Below are 18855 nucleotides of genomic sequence, written 5' to 3'. Positions count from 1 at the left end.
CAGTCTCTCGAGTGAGTGGGTTTGGATACCCCTCGCCGGCTGCCTTCAGCCTGTACCACACAGTCCCTGCTCCTTGGGGTAGAGTAGGGGACCCGGAGGGTTTCTCCGGTGCTGCGCCCCCAGAATTCCTGGGCTGGGAATCCCCGTGCAGAGAGTCAGGCCCCTAGAGGCGCAGCCTCTGGCAGGGATTCTGGTGCAGTGGATGGGTTGACGGTGAAGTCCATGGGGATCCAGGGAGGAGGACAGGGCAGGGAAAAGCAGGCTTGGCCTGGGCCCAGAGGGGCCGCTGGCTCTGCGGACAGCCGCCCGGCAGGTCCCACCTTGAGTCGAGAGGCCTCTGCGCATCCTGCGCCTACCCCATGAGGTTTACGGAAACGGGGTGCAACAAGACCTTCACAAAACTGTGCCCCAAGGCCACACCGTACCTAGGCTGAGCCTCCCTGGCTGGCCTCTCTGCTTCTGTGAGCGCTGCTGGCCATGTGGTTGGTGATACCGGGGAACCCCATGACGGCCCAGAAACATCCCAGCCTATAGGGGCCCCACAGCACGGTCCCATCCCGATTTGAACAATATAGATCCTCCACTGTTATTAACTTCCCAGGGTAAAACATAAGGCTTCAGGATAAAACCTCCTCTTTCTGCTTCGAAATTAAAGTTTCAATAAACAATATTGCAGAGGTTGGCCTTCCTCCGGAGGGACTGGCTCAGAACCAGGGGTCCCTGGGCTTCGGCGGTAGCAAGTGCATGCAGAGCTCGCTCTCGGCCTGCGGGGCCGGCATCGCTTCGGCACCTGCCCATCTACATCTGTCGGTCCCGATCTCGGGTGTCCACCTGTGTCATAGCCCAGAGGGTGCACAGAGGGCCCGCACGCGCCTGCAGTCACTACCAAGGGTGTCCTGAGCAAGCCGGCCTGATGCCATGGTCACAGGGCTTCTGTTAGCCGTAGGGTGCAGCAGCAGCCCCGGGGCGGCGGGGAGGAGGTCAGGAAATGGGGTTTGGTATCCAGGAAAATTGTGTTGGTTTCAGCATTCCCAGGATGCCGGTGTCCATTCACAATTCATAAGCCGGAATGCCAACAGAATCAGGAGAAATCAGCCACTGCACGCTCACGCGCGGCCCCAGGCTTCCCATATTCTAAAGGAAAATCTAACACTTTCCTCTGGAGAATAGATCCTCTGGCTCTCTCTGTCTGCTGCAAAATGTAGAAGTTTGCAAAACACCCTGGCAGTCTACTCCGGTTCTGCCCAGAACTCCCCCTTCCCTTCAGGGTCTGCCTTGATTACTGCTTTCCTTCCAGCTGTGTGTTCTCATACTCTGGTGGGAACCCAGCCTCCACCCCCACCTTGGGCCATTGTGCTGACACAGCACACTCCAACTCAGGGGGTTTGAGTGTGAATTTGGTGACCCGCAGACATCTGCATACCTTCAGAGGCTTTGTAACCACTCTTGACTTCGGGACTCTCTTCCCCAGAGTTAGACACCTTCAACCCGTATGATGCAGGGTGAGGTTTAGGATGCCGTTTCACCTGGGAGAGCTGAACAGGGGGCTTCAAAGTCATACTAGGCTGAGAGCAACAGCCGTTTGCCATCTGGGGGCATCCAGGACGGCCTGCCCCTTTGCCTTCCACAGTACCCGCACGATCTCTCAGGACTTGGTGGGGAGTGGGGAGGGGACACCACAGGAGCCTGGGGACCAGGAGGTTGAGGTCGGTCAACCATGGCTAGGAATGGGAGCCTGTACGGTGGCTGCCTCAGAAGTGGCTTGTTTCCATTGCTTCCCCAGCTTGGGACATAGACAGGGCTGTTTGCATCCTGCGTACACTTTGAAGGCCTTATGCTCTCCGAGCAAGGATGGGATGTACCGTATGCATGCCTGTGTATACATCTGTTCATTTATTTTTACTTTGGCAGGGTCCCTCCTCACTGCTGTCTCCAGGGGACATAAATCTCTTGGTTAAGGTAAAAAGCCTGAAGTCAACATGCATGCATTTGGAAATGGTGATGGTGGGGACATGGGGGGTGGGGAGTGTGGATGTTTCAATAAGTTGCGGAGTGTTTTTGCTTGAACAACTGTGTGTGAGTATTGATGACAGCAGCCCTGTTTGCTGAGAGCTCACTGTGTGCCCGGCGAGGTGCTAAATCCTCCGTCTCATCCAGCAGCCACTGGCCATATGTGTCAATTTAAGTGTAAGTCAATTAAAATTAAATACAGTGAAAAATTCAGGTCCTTGGTCACACGAGCCGTGTTCTAAGTATGTAATAGCCTGATGTGGCTAGAGCCCGCCTTGGGGGACTGCAGATATGGAGCGTTTCCATCCTCCCTGAAAGTTCTGTGTGCAGGGCTGTGCTAAATGCATGGTGTGCATCCTTTACCTGATGTCCACGGTCACTCTGCGAGGTTGGTACTATTTGTGTCGTTGCTTTGTGTGCCAGGAACGCGAGCCCTTGAGGGTGAGTGGCTTTCTGGGAAGGCCGCCCGGTGCTCACTGAGTTCAGAGACTAACCCCGCACAAGGCTGTCTCGTGTTCTACAAAGGGGGCCGTAGGCAGAGCCAAACAGCTTGGGTGTGCATCCTGCTGGTGCAAGGGCCAGAGCACAGGGCAGGGAGGTGAAGGCCGCTGCTGAGCCCTTTGACCAGGAAGGAGACCGGATGTGGGTGCAGACTTCATTGGTTTCCAGAACTTGCTGACCTTGTCCATGAGCACAAAAGGCTCTCTGAGAAGCGGGGCACCCCTCTCGTGAGATCGGGGGAGGACAAGTGCCCGTCCAAGGATGGCTGTAAGCAAGACAGACGGGTAGGGTCTGTGTTTCAGAAAGAACAGTCCCGCTGTGGTGCATAGGGACGACGCTTTTGCTGGCTCTGCGTCAAGCCTTTGTCTTAATTTAGGGTGAAACTTGGCATTTGTGTGATCAGCTCCTTCCTCACCTCCTGCATTCTGAACAAGCACTTGGGCGGTGTCAAAAAAGCACAGGATTCCCTGCCTGAGAGTGAGGGAGCAAAACAAGGAAGAGAAGAAAACCTTTTCGGAGAAGCCTGAGACTTTTCATCTCTGTACACATTGAGATGCCTGGGTGGAAAGCTGTACTTTTTATTAAAAAAAAAAAAAAAAAAAAAAAAGGAAGAAGAGAAAGTCTTTCCTGATTTTAATTGACCAGAGAAAGCTTTTTTCATCGTTGAGGGCATGACAAGAAATCATTACCTATTGATTAAGTTCCTTGTTTATTGGAAGCTTTTATTAGCCTAAATCAGTTCTCATAATCCTGTTGCTCTAGAAGGAGCTGGGTTTGCATCAGCCCTGCCCTTCCCCCACAAAGAATTCAACCCCGGATCGTGCCAGTCTTTCTGCCACAGGAATGGGGAGCTTCATGCTTTCCAGCTATAGCACTGAGACAGGTATTTAGTCCAATCAGTGCTCCTTACCTGCTATGGGATGCAGCTGTGTTCTTCAGAGCAGCTGGGAACCCCAGAGGGGACAGGGGCCACCTACATTCAGGGTGGCACCCAAGACTCCCTGGGCCCGTGGAGCTGTGCTTTGCCTGGGGCCCAGTGGGTCTGCCCAGGTCGGCAGAGCCTGCTGCCATCACTCCCTGCTCCACAGTCAGCTGCTGCCATTTTGATGGAGGGTGAAGCCTGTTGGTCTGGTCCAGGTGTCTGGTGGCAGGTCCCTCCCTTGCTGAGAAGGCATCTTTTCATTACAGAATATTTATCTCTGCCCCCAAGGAATTTTATAGCAGCCCATACTTCATTCTGATAGTTGGAAAACTGCCTGGGTAGAAAGTTCATCTCCCGAGTCCCCGGTAAAGAAACTTCTGCAATTGGCTGTGTGCCCAGCGAGGTCATCCTCAGGATGTCTCCATCAGATGGCTCCCTGGGATGAACATTATTTCATCTGATCTTCACAAACGACCCAGTAGGTGGGCACCGTTAAGTCTGCATTTTGCAGGGAGGAGGCTGAGCACAGCTGGGGCAGGCGCGTGTTCAAGGTAAGAGCTGGAGAGTGGCAGAGCCAAGACCAAACCCACCACGTGTCAGACTGCAGACCCTCTGTGCTTAACCCCTCTGTCGCCTGACTACTTCATGCATCCGACCGGATCCCTGAGCAAGTACAGGTGGGTGGGGAGCTGCCTGCCTGTCACCTAGAGGTATGAGAGGTAGGCTGTAGGGCCCTTTGGAAGAGCACTGCAGCGAGGTCTCGGGTATCTGGTGAAAGGTTGGGTAAGATGACCTGGGGGTTATCTCTACTCCTGAAGGGCAACAGCTGCTTTCTTCACGTGGCAAAGACTGTGGCATTCCTCCCTTTGGTAGGCATGTGGGAGTGTGCTTACTTGGTATGCTGCACCATGCTGACTACCAACCCGGTGAGCTGGGTTTGATGAAAACATCTTAGGCAAAAAAAAAGGAGACAGAGACCAGAGGGAATCAACATTTATAGATTCCACCCCAGGAACCCTGCAACACACCAGGTGCTCTGCATGCACTGTTTCATTTAGAGTTTGCAATAATCCCCTAAGGAAGGAGAATGACCCTATGAGGGGGCAAAAGACTCAAAGGGATTGAGTGACTCGCCGGAGCGGTTCTGTTAAATAGAGGAGTTGGCACACAGTATCGATGAGCAAGGGCATCCGATTGGCAGAGGAGACATGCAACAGGTTCAAGGAAGGAATAGTATGGAAATCATGATGGCGGATTAGCCTCCAAGGTCGTTGTGCCGTCATCATGTGCCAGGCATAGCCTTGGGCATTTTTCATTCATTACCTAATTTATTTTTCACCGGATTTTGAGGTCCTCCATTCACAGGTTAGAGGGCTGAGGCTCAGAGGAGTGAAGTCATGATCCCAGCGGGGGCAGAGGCTCCGGTGTGGTCTGGTTGCAAGCAGGACCCGGTCTATCTGAAGGCATTGGAGGTAGCCGAGGGTCAGGAGGAACTGGGGGCCCTAAGAGCTGGGCGGCCAGAGTGAGCATGGGTGGGACTGCAGGTTGGGGCTGGTCTCACTGTGCTCCCTGGACCCTGGGACTAGGGGTGCGGTAAGTCCACCACCTGCCCACACTGCACGTCTGGCAATTGCTACGGCTCATGTTCAAGGAACAGTGCTACACAGAATCTGTGACTAAGATAGACCCAGGCTGAGAGCCCTCCAGAAATTGGAAAGAAATAGGTGGTGAGACCTTATATTACACAGATATAGCGTCTAAATGGTATGGATCCCACCATGAAGAATGGTTTCCAGATCACCACTGTGCCCTCTAATGCCAGCAAAATCCCAGTGGTTGGAATTCCTGCTGCCGCCAGGCTAGCCCCATTCCCCATATCAGACACCTGTTATCGCAGTGTTTCATGGATGCCCTTCATTTTAAAGACCTACAGGAGAAGGTCCAGGGATAAGGGATTTCCTCCCCACTCTGCTACTCTTCCAAACAAAAAAACAGCAATCACCCTCGCTTTGTATACCCCAACATGTGGCACTCCCCAGCCTCTAAAAAATATTCAGCTTCTCAAACCACCCACTAAAAGAAGATGGCACAGGACACTAAAAGATCAGGAGATCAGTAGGGCTATTGGCTGGTTGGTTGGGTCGGCTGGCTCATTCCTGTGTTGAACTCCTGCTCCATGGGAGGCCCTCTGCTCCGGATTGGGCAAGTCAAGATAAAGCAACTCTCCTTCTGTCTTCTGAGAGCTGACACCTTCTCTGTGCTTGGTGGGGATGGGATGGAGCTGTACATGGACAGTGAGGCCAGTGCAGGAGTTCCTGGGGTCCTGGGAGCAGGAGTCCAAAGCAGTCCCCAGTCTGAATTAATCGGGAAGGCATCTTGGTGTCGGAGGCCACTAAAGACTCTTGGAAGGTTGAATGGGAGAGAAACAGGTGAAAGGAAGGCGGGCCATTCAGAGTCACTTTTGTGATGGAAAAACCCCTCCATCCTGAGTTAGAGACCAAGATGAATGCCAAGTCACCTGCAACATGGTCTTCCATAGGAGGGAGTGCAGCTGCCACAGGCCTGTGCAGATGCCTGCAGCAGAGCATCCCAAAGGCCACGGTTAATGCGTTTGTTTTGTGCTAATTGACACCATTTAAGCTTGAACCCTTCAAGATAAGAACTCATTGTGGTCTCAAAGCAGAAAGGCCCAGAGCCCAACAGTGGGGGCTTCACAAGTCCTTTTTCATCGAGAGAGTCACCAAATGCAGATGTGAATTGAGAAGCCTAGATTATTCCTAGCAAGGAATAATCTGACATTATTCTAAGTGCCTTCTCTATACTATCTTATCAAACATTTATCACAAGGAGAGGGGAGGGAGGATGACAGAGACGCAGCACCACAGGACTATGGGATAAGACACAGGCTGCAGTGTGGTCAAGCCAGCGAGTTTTGCTCCATACACACTGTGCTCCAAACTGTGAGGTCTTGGGACGACACAGACAAATTAGAAAACATGTTCCCTGGGCCGAGAGACCTTTAAAATCACACCAGGGACAGCACTCACCTGCCTCAAAGAAGTAGAGCAAAGCTCAATTCCCAGGAGCGTCGATTAAATACCTACTTTGGACAAAGAATAATGCCAGGCGAGTGTGGTTAGATCCGGTGCCTGTCACAGCAAGAAAATCCCGAGGCTGTGTGCCTGTTGCTTCCTTTGTTCTGCTGCTTTGTTCACAAACCACTTAGGCAAACCCAGGAGACAGAGAGCTCAGCTTCCAGCTTTGTTCTGTCTCCCGCTTTAGGAACAGGACATGTTATTTGTAACAATACTAAATGTTTGCATTAAATCTGTACTGTTAATGCTTTTCACTGCTCACAGATCGTGGTGCACTTTTAACAGCACCGTTGCGGGCAATAGCTCAAGCAGTCTGGCTGGCTAGAAGTAGGGAGAAACGAGGTGATGATCCAGCTGTATCAGTGCTAAAATCTAAGATTAAGAGAGAAAAATATGCAAAGTTTGACACAAACACTCCCGGTGATGACTCAGTCCACCTGTTTGTTTTTACATCATTTGCATGGGCCACTTTTGCTTTATAAGTGATTGTTATTTATTCTCTCTCTCTCTCTCTCTCTCAGGATGTGTGCAATGACTGCCCTCCAGGACCCCCGGGCCTCCCTGGCCTCCCAGGTTTTAAAGGGGACAAAGGTCTCCCAGGAAAGCCAGGGAGAGAAGGCACAGAAGGCAAAAAAGTAAGGAGAGAAGGAGACAGTTTGTCTTTATCACTGCGATGAGATGCATCATCTTGGAGATCCTAACACTGCCTCTCTGTCCAGATGGGAAGAAGCAGAGGTCTAGGGGTCATCTTGGGGACCAGCCACCACATGAGTTGTGCGCTGTGCCCATGAGTGCACAGTCACACTCAGCACTACCACCTGCCCACAACCCTTTGCTCAGACATCCTGGATGGAGGGAGAGGGGGCAGGGACATTGCCGCTGGAAATCCGTGAATAGGTGTGCGAGGGCAGTGGCTTGCTGATGACTCTGGCTATGAGCTCCAGACACTAATTCTTGTTTGTTTGTCTTCTGTTCTTGCGACAGGGAGATGCTGGGCCCAGGGGCCTCCCAGGGCCTCCAGGAATAGCTGGACCACAGGTCAGTGAGCCCTCATTAACCTTGTGTGCGTCCATTCTGCTCATCTTACTGGTTCATCTAAGTCTGACGAAGAGTAACATCCAGTGTGGAGCAACGAAGCTTTAAAAATCGTGATGCCCACACTCAAGGTCTAACCATGGCTTCGAGTATCTCAGTGACCTTGGAAAGGGTCACAGTTGAACCTCAGGCTACTCATCTAGAAATGCCTCAGTACTCAAATAATGAAATGAGCTAGGGGATTGGAATAGGTCATAGTCACTGGTTAAGACACGAGCTTTGGGGTCAGACGAAGCTGGATTTGAATCCCAGCCCTGAGTGGAGTCAGAGCTATGTGGCCTTAGGCAAAATCTTTGACCCCTCTGGGCCTCAATTTCACCACCCATGTATGATAAGAATAAAAGCTAGATTCAGAGATTTGTTAGAGTTGAACAAAGTAATGCATTAAAAAAAAAAAGCTAGTTGCTCAATAAAAAACGTTATTAGGGAAGTGCTATGGCAGTGTAGGGTGAGCATTACTGCCTCTCATAGGAGTGACAAGGCACCCATGAAACACGGGCAGGGCAGCTCTGTGCTTTCATAAAGCCAGGGAGACTGGTCTGGGAAAAGGAGCTGTGATCTCAGCCATAGAATGCGAGGGAGGCCCTGACTGCTGAAACAGGTGTCCGGGCTATGGTGTTTGGACTCCTGATGGTGATGGTAGGAGCAGGAAGGGAGGAGAGCTGACCCCCACCCACACTCACTCCCCTTCCCTCAGCATCTGCACCCTGGAGGCTCCCTGATGCTTGGGGCCTTTGTGCTGCTGACAATGCCTTGACATTCAGGGGCAGATGTGTCACTGTATCTCTTCCTGTGGCCTGGCTGGGACACGACAGCATGGCTTGTCCGACACAAGACCCAGCAGAGAATGATCAGTAGGAGAGAGAGTTCAGGAGTTGCATCTCTGGACTTGGCCTTCCCACTTAGCGATGACCTTGGGCTAACTTCCTTCTACTTCTGCTCTGCCCTTTCTTGCTGACAAACTAACGGGGTGTCAAAGCATTGACCTTCCAGTCCCGTGGCCCTGACAACTGCTCAGGAGATGCTCCGCCAGGTCTGGTACATGGTAGGCCCTCCACCAACCCTAACTTTTGTTCTTTCAATTCAAGGAGGCAGAGGCAGGGGTGGAGGGGGTCACAGCAAGTGGCAGGGCCGAGACTGGGGTGAGGACCTGCATATAAGGTGTGGACTCCTGATGGTGACGGCAGGAGCAGGTGACGCAGGTGTGGGAGCCCAAGACCTCATTAACCAATATAAATAAGACTTTGATGCAATATTTTAAGAAGTTTGAAATCAGTGCAGTTGACCCACAAGGAAGCAAATGTCACTAAAGATGGGACTTAACCCTACACTTGAACTACTTACCTTCTTCACTCCTCCTAATCCCAGCCCCATCAGAGCCCAGTTTATTTACATTTTTTAAAATATTTTGTTCATCTTGGGCTATTTGGCCTTAATTTTGATTTTTAAACCATGGCATTGGACTATTATTTATCTTGGATACTGGTGTTTCCAGAATCCCTTACGTGTTACACCCAGGGCAAGTGCTTCCTTGCCTTACCTTACGGTCATCCCTGGAAAAGGGAGCTGGAGCTCTTACTATTATATTAGGAGGCAAAGAAAAATACTGTAGGGTCACAGCAGAGCACTCAATGGAGCGGTTGGGTATCAGGATGGAAAACATCCAGAGTTCTCAGGCCTGCCTGGCAGGCTAAGACATAGAGGGTTTGTGGTCCATAGATTTTATGAGGTCTTACAGAGTTTGGACATCCAGGCCTCCTGCTTCAGGAACTAGAGATATCATGATCAGTGTAGACAGAACAATAGTTTTTTTTTTTTTTCCTGGTCAGTGTTAGCTTAAGAGACACTCTTAACGTGCAGCATCTCCTGAAGGATTTACCTTGCTTTACCCTCCCTTTCTGGGGTCATCAGCTGCGGCTAAGCTCCTTGCCTGGAGGATTCTGCAGGTGGCAGTTTCAGCTGATCCTTAAGTAACCTTTGCTGTCAATTTGCCCGACTGCTGGGTTTAGCCTCTGCTGAGGAATGGCTTTTATTCAGAGAAACAAAAGCAAATCAATTAAACAGATAAGGAGTTCCCTCCACTAAGTAGGGATTGTTTTCTTTATTAGCCCAATCCCACTGTAGTGCTGGTGTCTTGGGACAATGGCTCTGCCTTTGTTCCTTTATAATTCGCTTCCAGGGAGGGTTTCTTCCTTTACATATTCAGAGAGAGCCAAATAAAGCTTCCATCCAGAAAAAGAACAGAAATTAGCGCTGCCACTGCTGAATGACAGGGTTCTAGCTGTCTCCACTTGGGAGTCCACGGTGACCTTGAGAAGTTGGCAGCATTTGGGGTCCCCCCTACATAATGAGCCCCCAGGCATTTACAGTGGGCTTGTATACCCCATGTTCTGAGGGCCAAAGACAGGTTACCTGCTTTACGGTACCCTCTCTTGCAATGGTCAACATCATCCTAGGAGGTATGGATATTGTCCCGCTTACAGATTAGGAAGCTAAGGCTTAGCAAGGTTAAATTTCAGTACTATCAAGCTACTAGGTGACATAGCAGAGGGGAATCCCTGCCAGCCCAACTGTAGGACCAGCACCCCCCCAAACACACACCCCTTAGTATGCTCTCAAAACTCCCCGTTTATAGTAGGGCCAGCACCAAGGACAGCTCCCAGAGGTGGAGGCTTCCCAGGACCACCACCTACGGTTGGGGAAATGAATCCGAGTTAAATATCTCCAGGACTCGGGGCCTTCAAACCCAAGTCAGCCTCTGTGCTCTTTATTCCTCGCATACCACCCTCCAGAAAACAGACAAGAGAACTGTTTCATTTTCTCTCTGTTGAACCTCTCTTATCAAACGAGATCTCAGCTAGTCCTGCGGACATGAAGATGAATTTGTACAGTGAAAATGCTACCATTTACCAGAGGCTGAGCATTCCTGATTATTGTTCTGGTTCTTTCGTAGCCAGGAGCCCCGGGTGTTCACTGGTCATGTGCATCTCCAAGGGCTTTTTTTGTTTGTTTGTTTGTTTGTTTGTTTGTTTGCAGTTGTGACCCTGCATCTGGGAGATCAGCTTCCCCAAAATTTATCGTGCAGATTTGCAGCTGCTCTGACTGCTGGCTGGGTCGGGGGAGGTTAATGCCATGATCAATCACAGCTTCATTCTAGAGCTTTCACACTGCATAAAATGCTGACTTTCAGGGATGGGGTCTGGAGATAGTGGCTACTGTTATGATTATGATCCATGCAGAGAAGAAAGAAGGAACAAGATGATAATCAGAGTGATGACCCTAGGAACGTGCTTTTCTCCAGAGTCCAGTGTAAAACCTCCTTCCAGTAGGAAATGCTGATTATTCTGTCCTCTGTGAAAAGCATTTGGGTTTCTTCCCATTCATGTGCCCACCAGCCAGGTAATGGGAGCTGTAGGGACTGGAGACACAAGATGAGCAGAAGCCCCCACTTGGAGGTTCTGGACATTTCTGAGGGCCAGAGATAAGACCTCCTCTGCTACTTTTAGAACTGCCAGAAGAGGCCCTGGAATCCCTTCTTGCCCAGAAGGTATCCATCCCAGTGTCATTTGGTCTATGCTGTTCAGGAGCTGAAGTCTCTCACCCAGAGCCACTTCAATCCTGGAAGATTCTTACTAATCATCCCCTTCAAAGCTCTTTTCTGAGTCAGAAGGTGTAGAGGTAGGTCAGATATGGGCCATGCTTTCCAGGGCCTGATGTTGTGTTGGAAGAAGAAGGATCTACAAGCTGGTGATTCATACAAAAGTCAGCCTGGGGCTGGGGGTGGGGGTTAAGATTGGTGCGCACAGACTGGGCTCTGGAGGTCAGTGAGCGGTTCCCCATCTGGCTCTGCTGCTTAGTAGCCAAGTGAATTTCCCTTACTAATTATAGGACTTGGGCAGTGTATTTGACTTCTCTGAACCTTGGGTCCCTCATTTGTAAAAGGAGAGCCATGTGGTCTATCTCAAAAAGAGGATATGAGGATCAAACAATGAAACATTTACAGAGCACCAGGCGTGGTACCAGCTGGGTACAAAGAAACATTGGGTATCTCTAACTGCAAGTGGTCCTCATAATTGTTTCTCTGTTTGAATGAATAGAGGTTATAGCAAACCATCAGAGGAAGAGTAAATAGCTTTAAGAAAAATAACACCATGGGGCAAGGAGTCACCTGTGAAGGCCACCTGAAAGAGGTAGGATTTTAGTTGCATTGAAAGGTGAGGCAGGGATTGGCCAGATGTCCCTGGGGGATGGTTTTCTAGGCAGTGAAACAGCACATAAAAATTCAGGGACAAAGCCCATTCTGCTAGTAGCAGAGACTTATTGATCTGAGAAGGTTTAGGCCCTGCCCTCAACAGTTTGCAAACCTCTTGAGAGAACTGCCTTTTTGGTGGATTCACAGAAACCGATATCCTTCGAGCAGCCCCTGGTATGAACATAGCCTCTAAGTAATTGTTATATTGTGCACTTAGCTCACTATAGTATTAAGGAAATATAATTAAACAAAATCTTCTCCCAGCCCAGGAAAAGCTCTCTCTCTAGGAAAGTGGAAGAGTAGGAAAACAGTTGTATTATTGAGTCAGCCTTAAGCCAGAGTGCGATGAGCATCATAGGCCATCTGATGAGAGACTACAGACAGAACTCTCACTCTTCCATAGCCAGATAGCTACACCTGCCTACAAGTCCTCAAGAGGTGCAATAACTGGTCCTCGAGTAGGAGGACTCAATAGCACCATTCACCAGACATGTTCATCCTAAGTTGTCCTAGAAAGTAGGGGTTCGGTCATCTGTGTTATTAGTTCATTAGTTTCACAGAAAGGAAAAAAATGAGCTCCTCTCTTTATGTCAGGAAGTAGTTCTACAGCTTGGAGCAAAGGGCCCTGCTTTGTAATTAGGCTCCCTTTCTCCAGAGACTAGGGGATTGGGGGTGCTCTCTTCCTTGAGGATGGATTACATTTCAAAGGGACGGTTGCCATCTCCTTGAGAAAGACTTTTCCGAATCCTGGATCCAGCAACACTTACTTAGCTTTTAAAAGGATTTACATACATTTCAAAGAGAGAGAGAGAGAGAGAGAGAGAACCAGCAGTGACAAGTTTTCTAAAGTAAATGCTCTAAGTTAAAGGTGGGGGGGGCAGGGGGGGGGTTGGTGGTGGAGAATCTCTTCCTTTCTTTTCATGGAGGGGAGATTTAAGCCCTGACCATGGCCCTGAGAAAACATCATCTAAGAGAATTGAGCTAGCAAAGTAATGACCTGGTAATCTCCCTAAAATACAAACTCCAGGTGGGCAGGGATGTTGTTGTGTTGATTGTTTTAGCTCCAGTGCTTAGAAAGTTTCCTGGAGCATGGTCAGGCTACATGTAACTGCTATGCTCTTGACATTATAAAACCAGTGGGACAAGGCATTATGCCTAGGAAAATAGCCAGAAAGGTAACTTGGGCGGGGACAGGCAGTTTGAATACAGATAGATCTGGATTAGAGTCCAAATCTTGCTTTTTATTAGCTGTGTGACCTCAGGTGAATGACTTAGCCTCTCTGGTCTTCCAAGTCTTTACAGTCCGGTCATCAGCCCCCCCCCCCCCCCCCCACACACACACAGAGTAGTCTTATGGGCTGATTAAATAACACAGACAGGTTAAATATTTTTTTGCATCAGCTCAGGATATAGACAAAGAAATAGACGGAATGGGATCTCATGTGGAAAGGCCCGGCAGCATGCCCAGAGGAGTAGAGGCTTGGTAAATGTCAGTCTTCTCTTCTGGAAGGAAGTGAGTCAGGGTTGGGGGTGGCTGTGTTTGCTTTGATCCTTAGCTGCAGCAGAGAAGGAGACAGGACAACTGTGGAGATCCCTGAGCTGCTGACATTTTCACTGCTGGGAATTGAAGGTTGAAACCACCCTAAGCCCCAACTGAGGACTGGGATTTGAAAAGAAACCATTTACTTTTAAGGCAATTGTCCTAAATGTCAGAGAAGCAGTGTGCTATTCTATGTCACTTCTTTTCATTGAGATTATAATACGGCCTGTAGACAGTATGCTGGCTTTATAGATTGAAAAGCAGTAGAAATAATTACATGTAAAAATGTCGGAACAAATGCTTTCCCCTCTGAACCTTTTTTTTTTCCTCCTCCTCTGCACACTGGCCTTTGGTATTTTACGGATATTAGTTCACCGAAGACCCCCAACACAGTTCAGGGAGGTGACCAGGGTGTGTTATAAGTAGTCAGATCACCAGTGGACGGCTGTTATGGCACAACAGGGTGGATGGGAAGAGGGCCAGACCCCGGGTTTCAGTGGGTGAATTGTGGGTCTCCACGTCTGGATGAACCTCCTAGATTGACCTACCCCCTGCATCCTTCATTTGCTAGATGAATAAATCCAGAGCAAAGAGGGGACATGATCTGCTCAAGGATGCAAAAACAAGAGATGACAGGCCTGGAACCAGAGCCAAGATTGACTTACTGTGAAAGACTTATTTGACTGCATAATGCATTCTTTTAAAGGAACTGACATGTTTTTGTTTAATAACGTTTTACTGAAATACATTTGTTGCCACAGTAAAATGCAGAGCCAAAATAGGTGACAGTTAAGAGAGATTGGAACTTTTGAATGTTACTTTCAAGGTTAGTCTGTGAAAAATATTTTTGGTAAGGTGCATATCGTGAGTGTCTTAGCCACAATAATGGCACCAATGACGATGGCAGTGATGGTGATGATGGTGATAGTGACAGTGATGATGGTAATGTGACAGTAGTGATCATGATGATAATGGTGGTGACGATGATAATGGTGATGATGGTGATGGTGATGATGGAGGTGATGGTGGTGACGATGATTGTCATGATGGTCATGATGATGGTCATGATGGTGGTGATGATGATGGTCATGATGGTGATGAGAAGGATGATAGCCAACAATGAACTCATTACTAGCTTATGTACTTTGTAGATTTTACATTGTTTAATGCTCACAATAGTCCTATGACAAAGGTACTGTTTTTATTATTCTCATTTTATTTATTTTTTATTTTTTAAGATTTTATTTATTTATTCGTGAGAGACAGAGAGAGAGAGAGAGGCAGACATAGGCAGAAGGAGAAGCAGGCTCCTTGCAAGGAGCCCAATGCAGGACTCAATCCCAGACCCCAGGATCACGCCTTGAACTGAAGGTAGATTCTCAACCTCTGAGCCACCCAGGTGCCCCTATTATTCTCATTTTAGAAGCAAGGAGACAGAATTGAAGTAGGTTGCCCAACGACAGAGTTAGTGATGACAAAGCCAAGGTTCAAATACAAAATAATTTACAATAAAGTTATAACTAATATTTACTGAACTCTTGCTACGTCCTGAGCTCTGTGCTATGTCTGATTTTATTCTCCCAACATTTCGCAGGGTAGGCAATCATTATTTTCTCTATTTTGTAGATAAACAAGAAGTCCTACAATTCAGAGTTTAAGAGACCCACTCAAGGCTGCACAGCTAGTGAGGGAGGGAGCGAGGAGCATATGTATGGATGCAGTCTTCTTCCTCAGGCTGCTGGGCAGTGCTGTCCTGTCCACTATCTTCACTTCTCCCTCTTCCCCACTACACACCAGACACCGTGCTGATTCTGCTCCTTTTCCTCCCACACCTTAACATCCCAGTTTCCTCCTGACTGCCCCTCTCTCTACATCCCGGGCCTTCCAGCCCACCCCACACTGTAGCCAGGGAGCCCTTCTGAAACTGGAGTAGTCATACATCTTTCTCACAGTTTCCAAGGCCCACAGCTCAATCCAGGTTCAAGGGGTAAACATCCAGGTTTCTCAGTGAGGTAGGCACTGCCTGCCTCCCCATTTCCATTCCAATGACTCCCATCAGCACTCCACAAACCATTAAGCCATTCCATCAGCAGCTCCTCAGCCAGAGCCCCTTGCTTCTCTCTATGGATGGCATGTCTTGCCTGCAGTTCAGCCTTGATGAGAGTTTGATGAAGAAAGAGTAAATGGATGAATAAATGAATACATAGCTGAATGAATGCATGCAAACTATTTTCTTTTGCAATGTAATTCTACCAAAATTTCCAGTAAGTTTCTTTTTTTTTTTTTTTCTCCCAAGGGAAGTAAAGGGGAGCGTGGTGCAGATGGTGAAATTGGACAGAAAGGTGACCAGGTAAGAATTTACTTTATGATGAACTTGAAGAGGCATCACTGTTTCTCGTCAATGAATTTCATTCTGCCATTTCCGATGTCACCGCTTGCATCTTCTTGGCCTGCCGTAGGACTTTTTTTAACCACACTTTCATGGTTTCCATCTTGATTCCTCTAGTTCACTGTCACATTCCCCTTCCCCAATTATCTGAACAGCCTGCCTTTTCTGGCTTCGTTCTGTTGTGTTTTGCTGGACTCTCTTACCCTGAGAGCTTCTAGTTCACTGAAATGGTGGTCATCCATTACACAATGCCTTGTCTTCCCTCCCGCCCTCCCATCACTCCTCAAGCACCTACAGTAAACTCATGGTGCTAGTTGAAATGCTCTACAGGTGTCCCCTCTGCTCAGGGCCAAGCCTGACCTGCTGGACTGCTTTTCCAAATGCTTTGTAAGATAGCACCTGTGACAACATGCCCCTCTTTCTGTGGGTTCGAACATAGCATCCCTATCATCTTTTATCCAGCACTACTAGTTGATTCTACAGTCTAGCTCTCCAGCCTCCAACAGCCTTTCTGCCATTTAAACTGGTTCCTACTTTGCTGCTGTCACTCTTGCCTTTTCCTCTTCTGTCCCCTACCTACTCTCCACCCATCACTCCTCTGTGCATCTCCCATCGGTCCGCCTTATAACCAGCTGCGTGCCAGGCGTGGCACCAGGCCCTGAGATGCAGAGTGAGTAATGGGCAAATCCCTGACCTCACGGGGCTTTCTGCTCCATGAGGGTGAAGCAGGTGAGAAAGTTCTCAGAGGCAGTGAGTCAAGGTCTACATGACATACTCAGCTAAAATTCCATCTGTATTTAGAGAAACAAAATGTGTTTGGATTGTTCTTGCAACAGCGAATTCTCAAGACTAGTGCACTCTATCCTGACTGTGACAGCTTGTGTTTCCTGGTGGCAGGAGATAGAGGCGGAGGTCAGGGAATTCTCTTCCATGATGATGTGTTTGCTTTTATAAAACACTGCCTTAAGAAAACTAAATGTTAGATGCAAAATACCCTCTAGCTTGCTGAGCTCATGCTGTGATACACATGGACTCCTCTCTGCATGGAGACACAAAGATCTTTCTTGAAGTAGCTGCAAACCTGTTATGGTAGGGACGCCGTTAATTCCGTAACCCAAACAGTTTCCATTGTGGGCATATGTTGTGTATGCATATGCATTTATTTCTTTCAGATTCTTATTATGGGATATTTCAAGCCTACACAATAATTAGAAAACATAATAAAAGGACACCCCCCTCCCCCCAGCTTAATACCTATCACCCAGCCATGGGATCTTGCAGCCATTACGGACACTTCTGTTTTCTGTTTTTCTTTATGTCCTCAGCTACTTCCTCACACCATCTTACCTCACATCATGTTGAAGTAAATCCACTTTCAGGGTAGAATTGTTTTTGTAAATATTGTTAGATACATTCTCAACCTATGGAAACACCAACAATTATATATATATAATTATTATATAATATTATTATATAACTATTTATTATATTATATATAATTATATTATTAATTATAATATTATATAATATATATAATTTTTTTTAAGAAAGTCTTTTTGTTGACAATGCCTTTATCCAAAATTGTTACTGGAGTTAGAAGTCAGATTCTGGATGGTTGTCTGAAATTCAGTTGTTGCCAAAGTGGAAAGCTTCTTATGAGTCACTTCAAAGAATTGCCTCTTGTGTTTCCCTAGGGCCATCCTGGAGTTCCCGGTTTCATGGGGCCCCCGGGGAACCCTGGGCCACGGGTAAGTGATGATTTTGAATCCCTTCCTCTTTTGACATTTTCATACTCACTAGAGATGGGATCACCCTGGATATGCCTCTTACTTTAAGGACAGGATGACCCCTGAATGTGTCCAGAGCCGAACAGAAGTTGCAGGTCCCAAAGGCATTTGGGGTCAAGGCTCAAGTGGCTCAAGCAGATAGTACCATTGGGCAGTGCAGTTAGAATGTTGTTGGGATCAGGGGTGCGTTGGCAGGGACAGGCAGGCTTGATGCATTATGAATTTCTATCTATCTTGGATGGTGGGGAGCCTGAGGTCATTGCAAGGTTAGGATCTTAAGTAAGAAATGTAGAAGCAACTTCCCATCTTCCACAGGATCCTATCCCATGGCAAGAGGCTCTGCGATTCACGATGTCTCTAAAGGCACAGATTTTCCTGGATTTTCTACAATTAATTACAATAGTAATAACCAAAACTATTATTGTTCATTATTACCACCTTCAGCTATTTATTCATTATGCTCTAAGGTACTTGTTATCAATAAAGCTACAGATACCATTTATATCATCCTATTTGTCCCCATTGGGCCCCCTGAGAAAATCTTCTCCTTGCTCTTATAGTAGCTGTATCTCTGGCACAGACTGATTCTCTCTTCCTAGAAAACTCGTCTCCCTTTGGTCTAAACTGCCCACAGATTTGTCTTGTTGCCCCCGTGCTCAGAGTCCACTGCAGTATCCACCCAGAGTAGCCACGGTAACAGGCAGCACAGAGGAGGATCCTCACCAAGCCCAGGACCAGTCCCCTGGGACTTCCTGTGTGTTCTCCAGGAGTCCTGGCCCCCCAGGCCTTGCAGAAAGAGGGTCACTAGTAATGGCTAAAAGACAACTGAAGGGACAAACCATAAGAGACTCCTAATCATAGGAAGCAAACAGAGGGTCACTGGAGGGGAGGTGGGTGGAGGGTGGGATGGGGTAACTAGAGAATGGGCATAAAGGAGGGCACATGATGGGATGAGCACTGGGTGTTTTATGCAACTGATGAATCACTGGACTCTCCCTCTGAAACTGATAACAGTATATGTTAATTAATTGATTTTAAATTTTAAAAAAGCTAGATGTTCCAGCTTTGTCTCAATATCTGCAGTCTGCAATAAAATCTAAACAAATAAATTTTTGATTTTGAATACAAAAACAAGGACAACTCAAGGAAACACACTTCAAATAGGGACCGACCTGACATAATAGAGAAGCAGAGGCTCAGTTAGGATCATGAGGTTGAAATGCGTGACATTAATTTTGCTCAGTCTTCTTTTTAACAACTCTAA

The 18855-nt window shown here is 47.9% G+C and overlaps 1 protein-coding gene across 7 annotated transcripts in view; it reads left to right on the top strand.

The window, feature by feature from the left end:
- Positions 1-18855, top strand: part of COL22A1 (collagen type XXII alpha 1 chain) — a 260852-nt gene that overhangs the window by 194044 nt on the left and 47953 nt on the right. For all 7 annotated transcript variants that reach the window (XM_072774627.1, XM_072774624.1, XM_072774626.1 and 4 more), the window contains 5 exons: positions 1912-1959; positions 7050-7163; positions 7513-7566; positions 15712-15765; positions 17499-17552. In XM_072774627.1, coding sequence (XP_072630728.1) covers positions 1912-1959; positions 7050-7163; positions 7513-7566; positions 15712-15765; positions 17499-17552 — 324 coding nt within the window. The remainder of the gene's footprint in view (positions 1-1911; positions 1960-7049; positions 7164-7512; positions 7567-15711; positions 15766-17498; positions 17553-18855) is intronic.

The sequence above is a fragment of the Canis lupus genome, chromosome 14 (assembly GCF_048164855.1).
Source record: "Canis lupus baileyi chromosome 14, mCanLup2.hap1, whole genome shotgun sequence".
NCBI classification, from domain to species: domain Eukaryota; kingdom Metazoa; phylum Chordata; class Mammalia; order Carnivora; family Canidae; genus Canis; species Canis lupus.
Note: the sequence above shows the minus strand (reverse complement) of the source record. Positions and strands in the feature narration are given on the sequence as shown.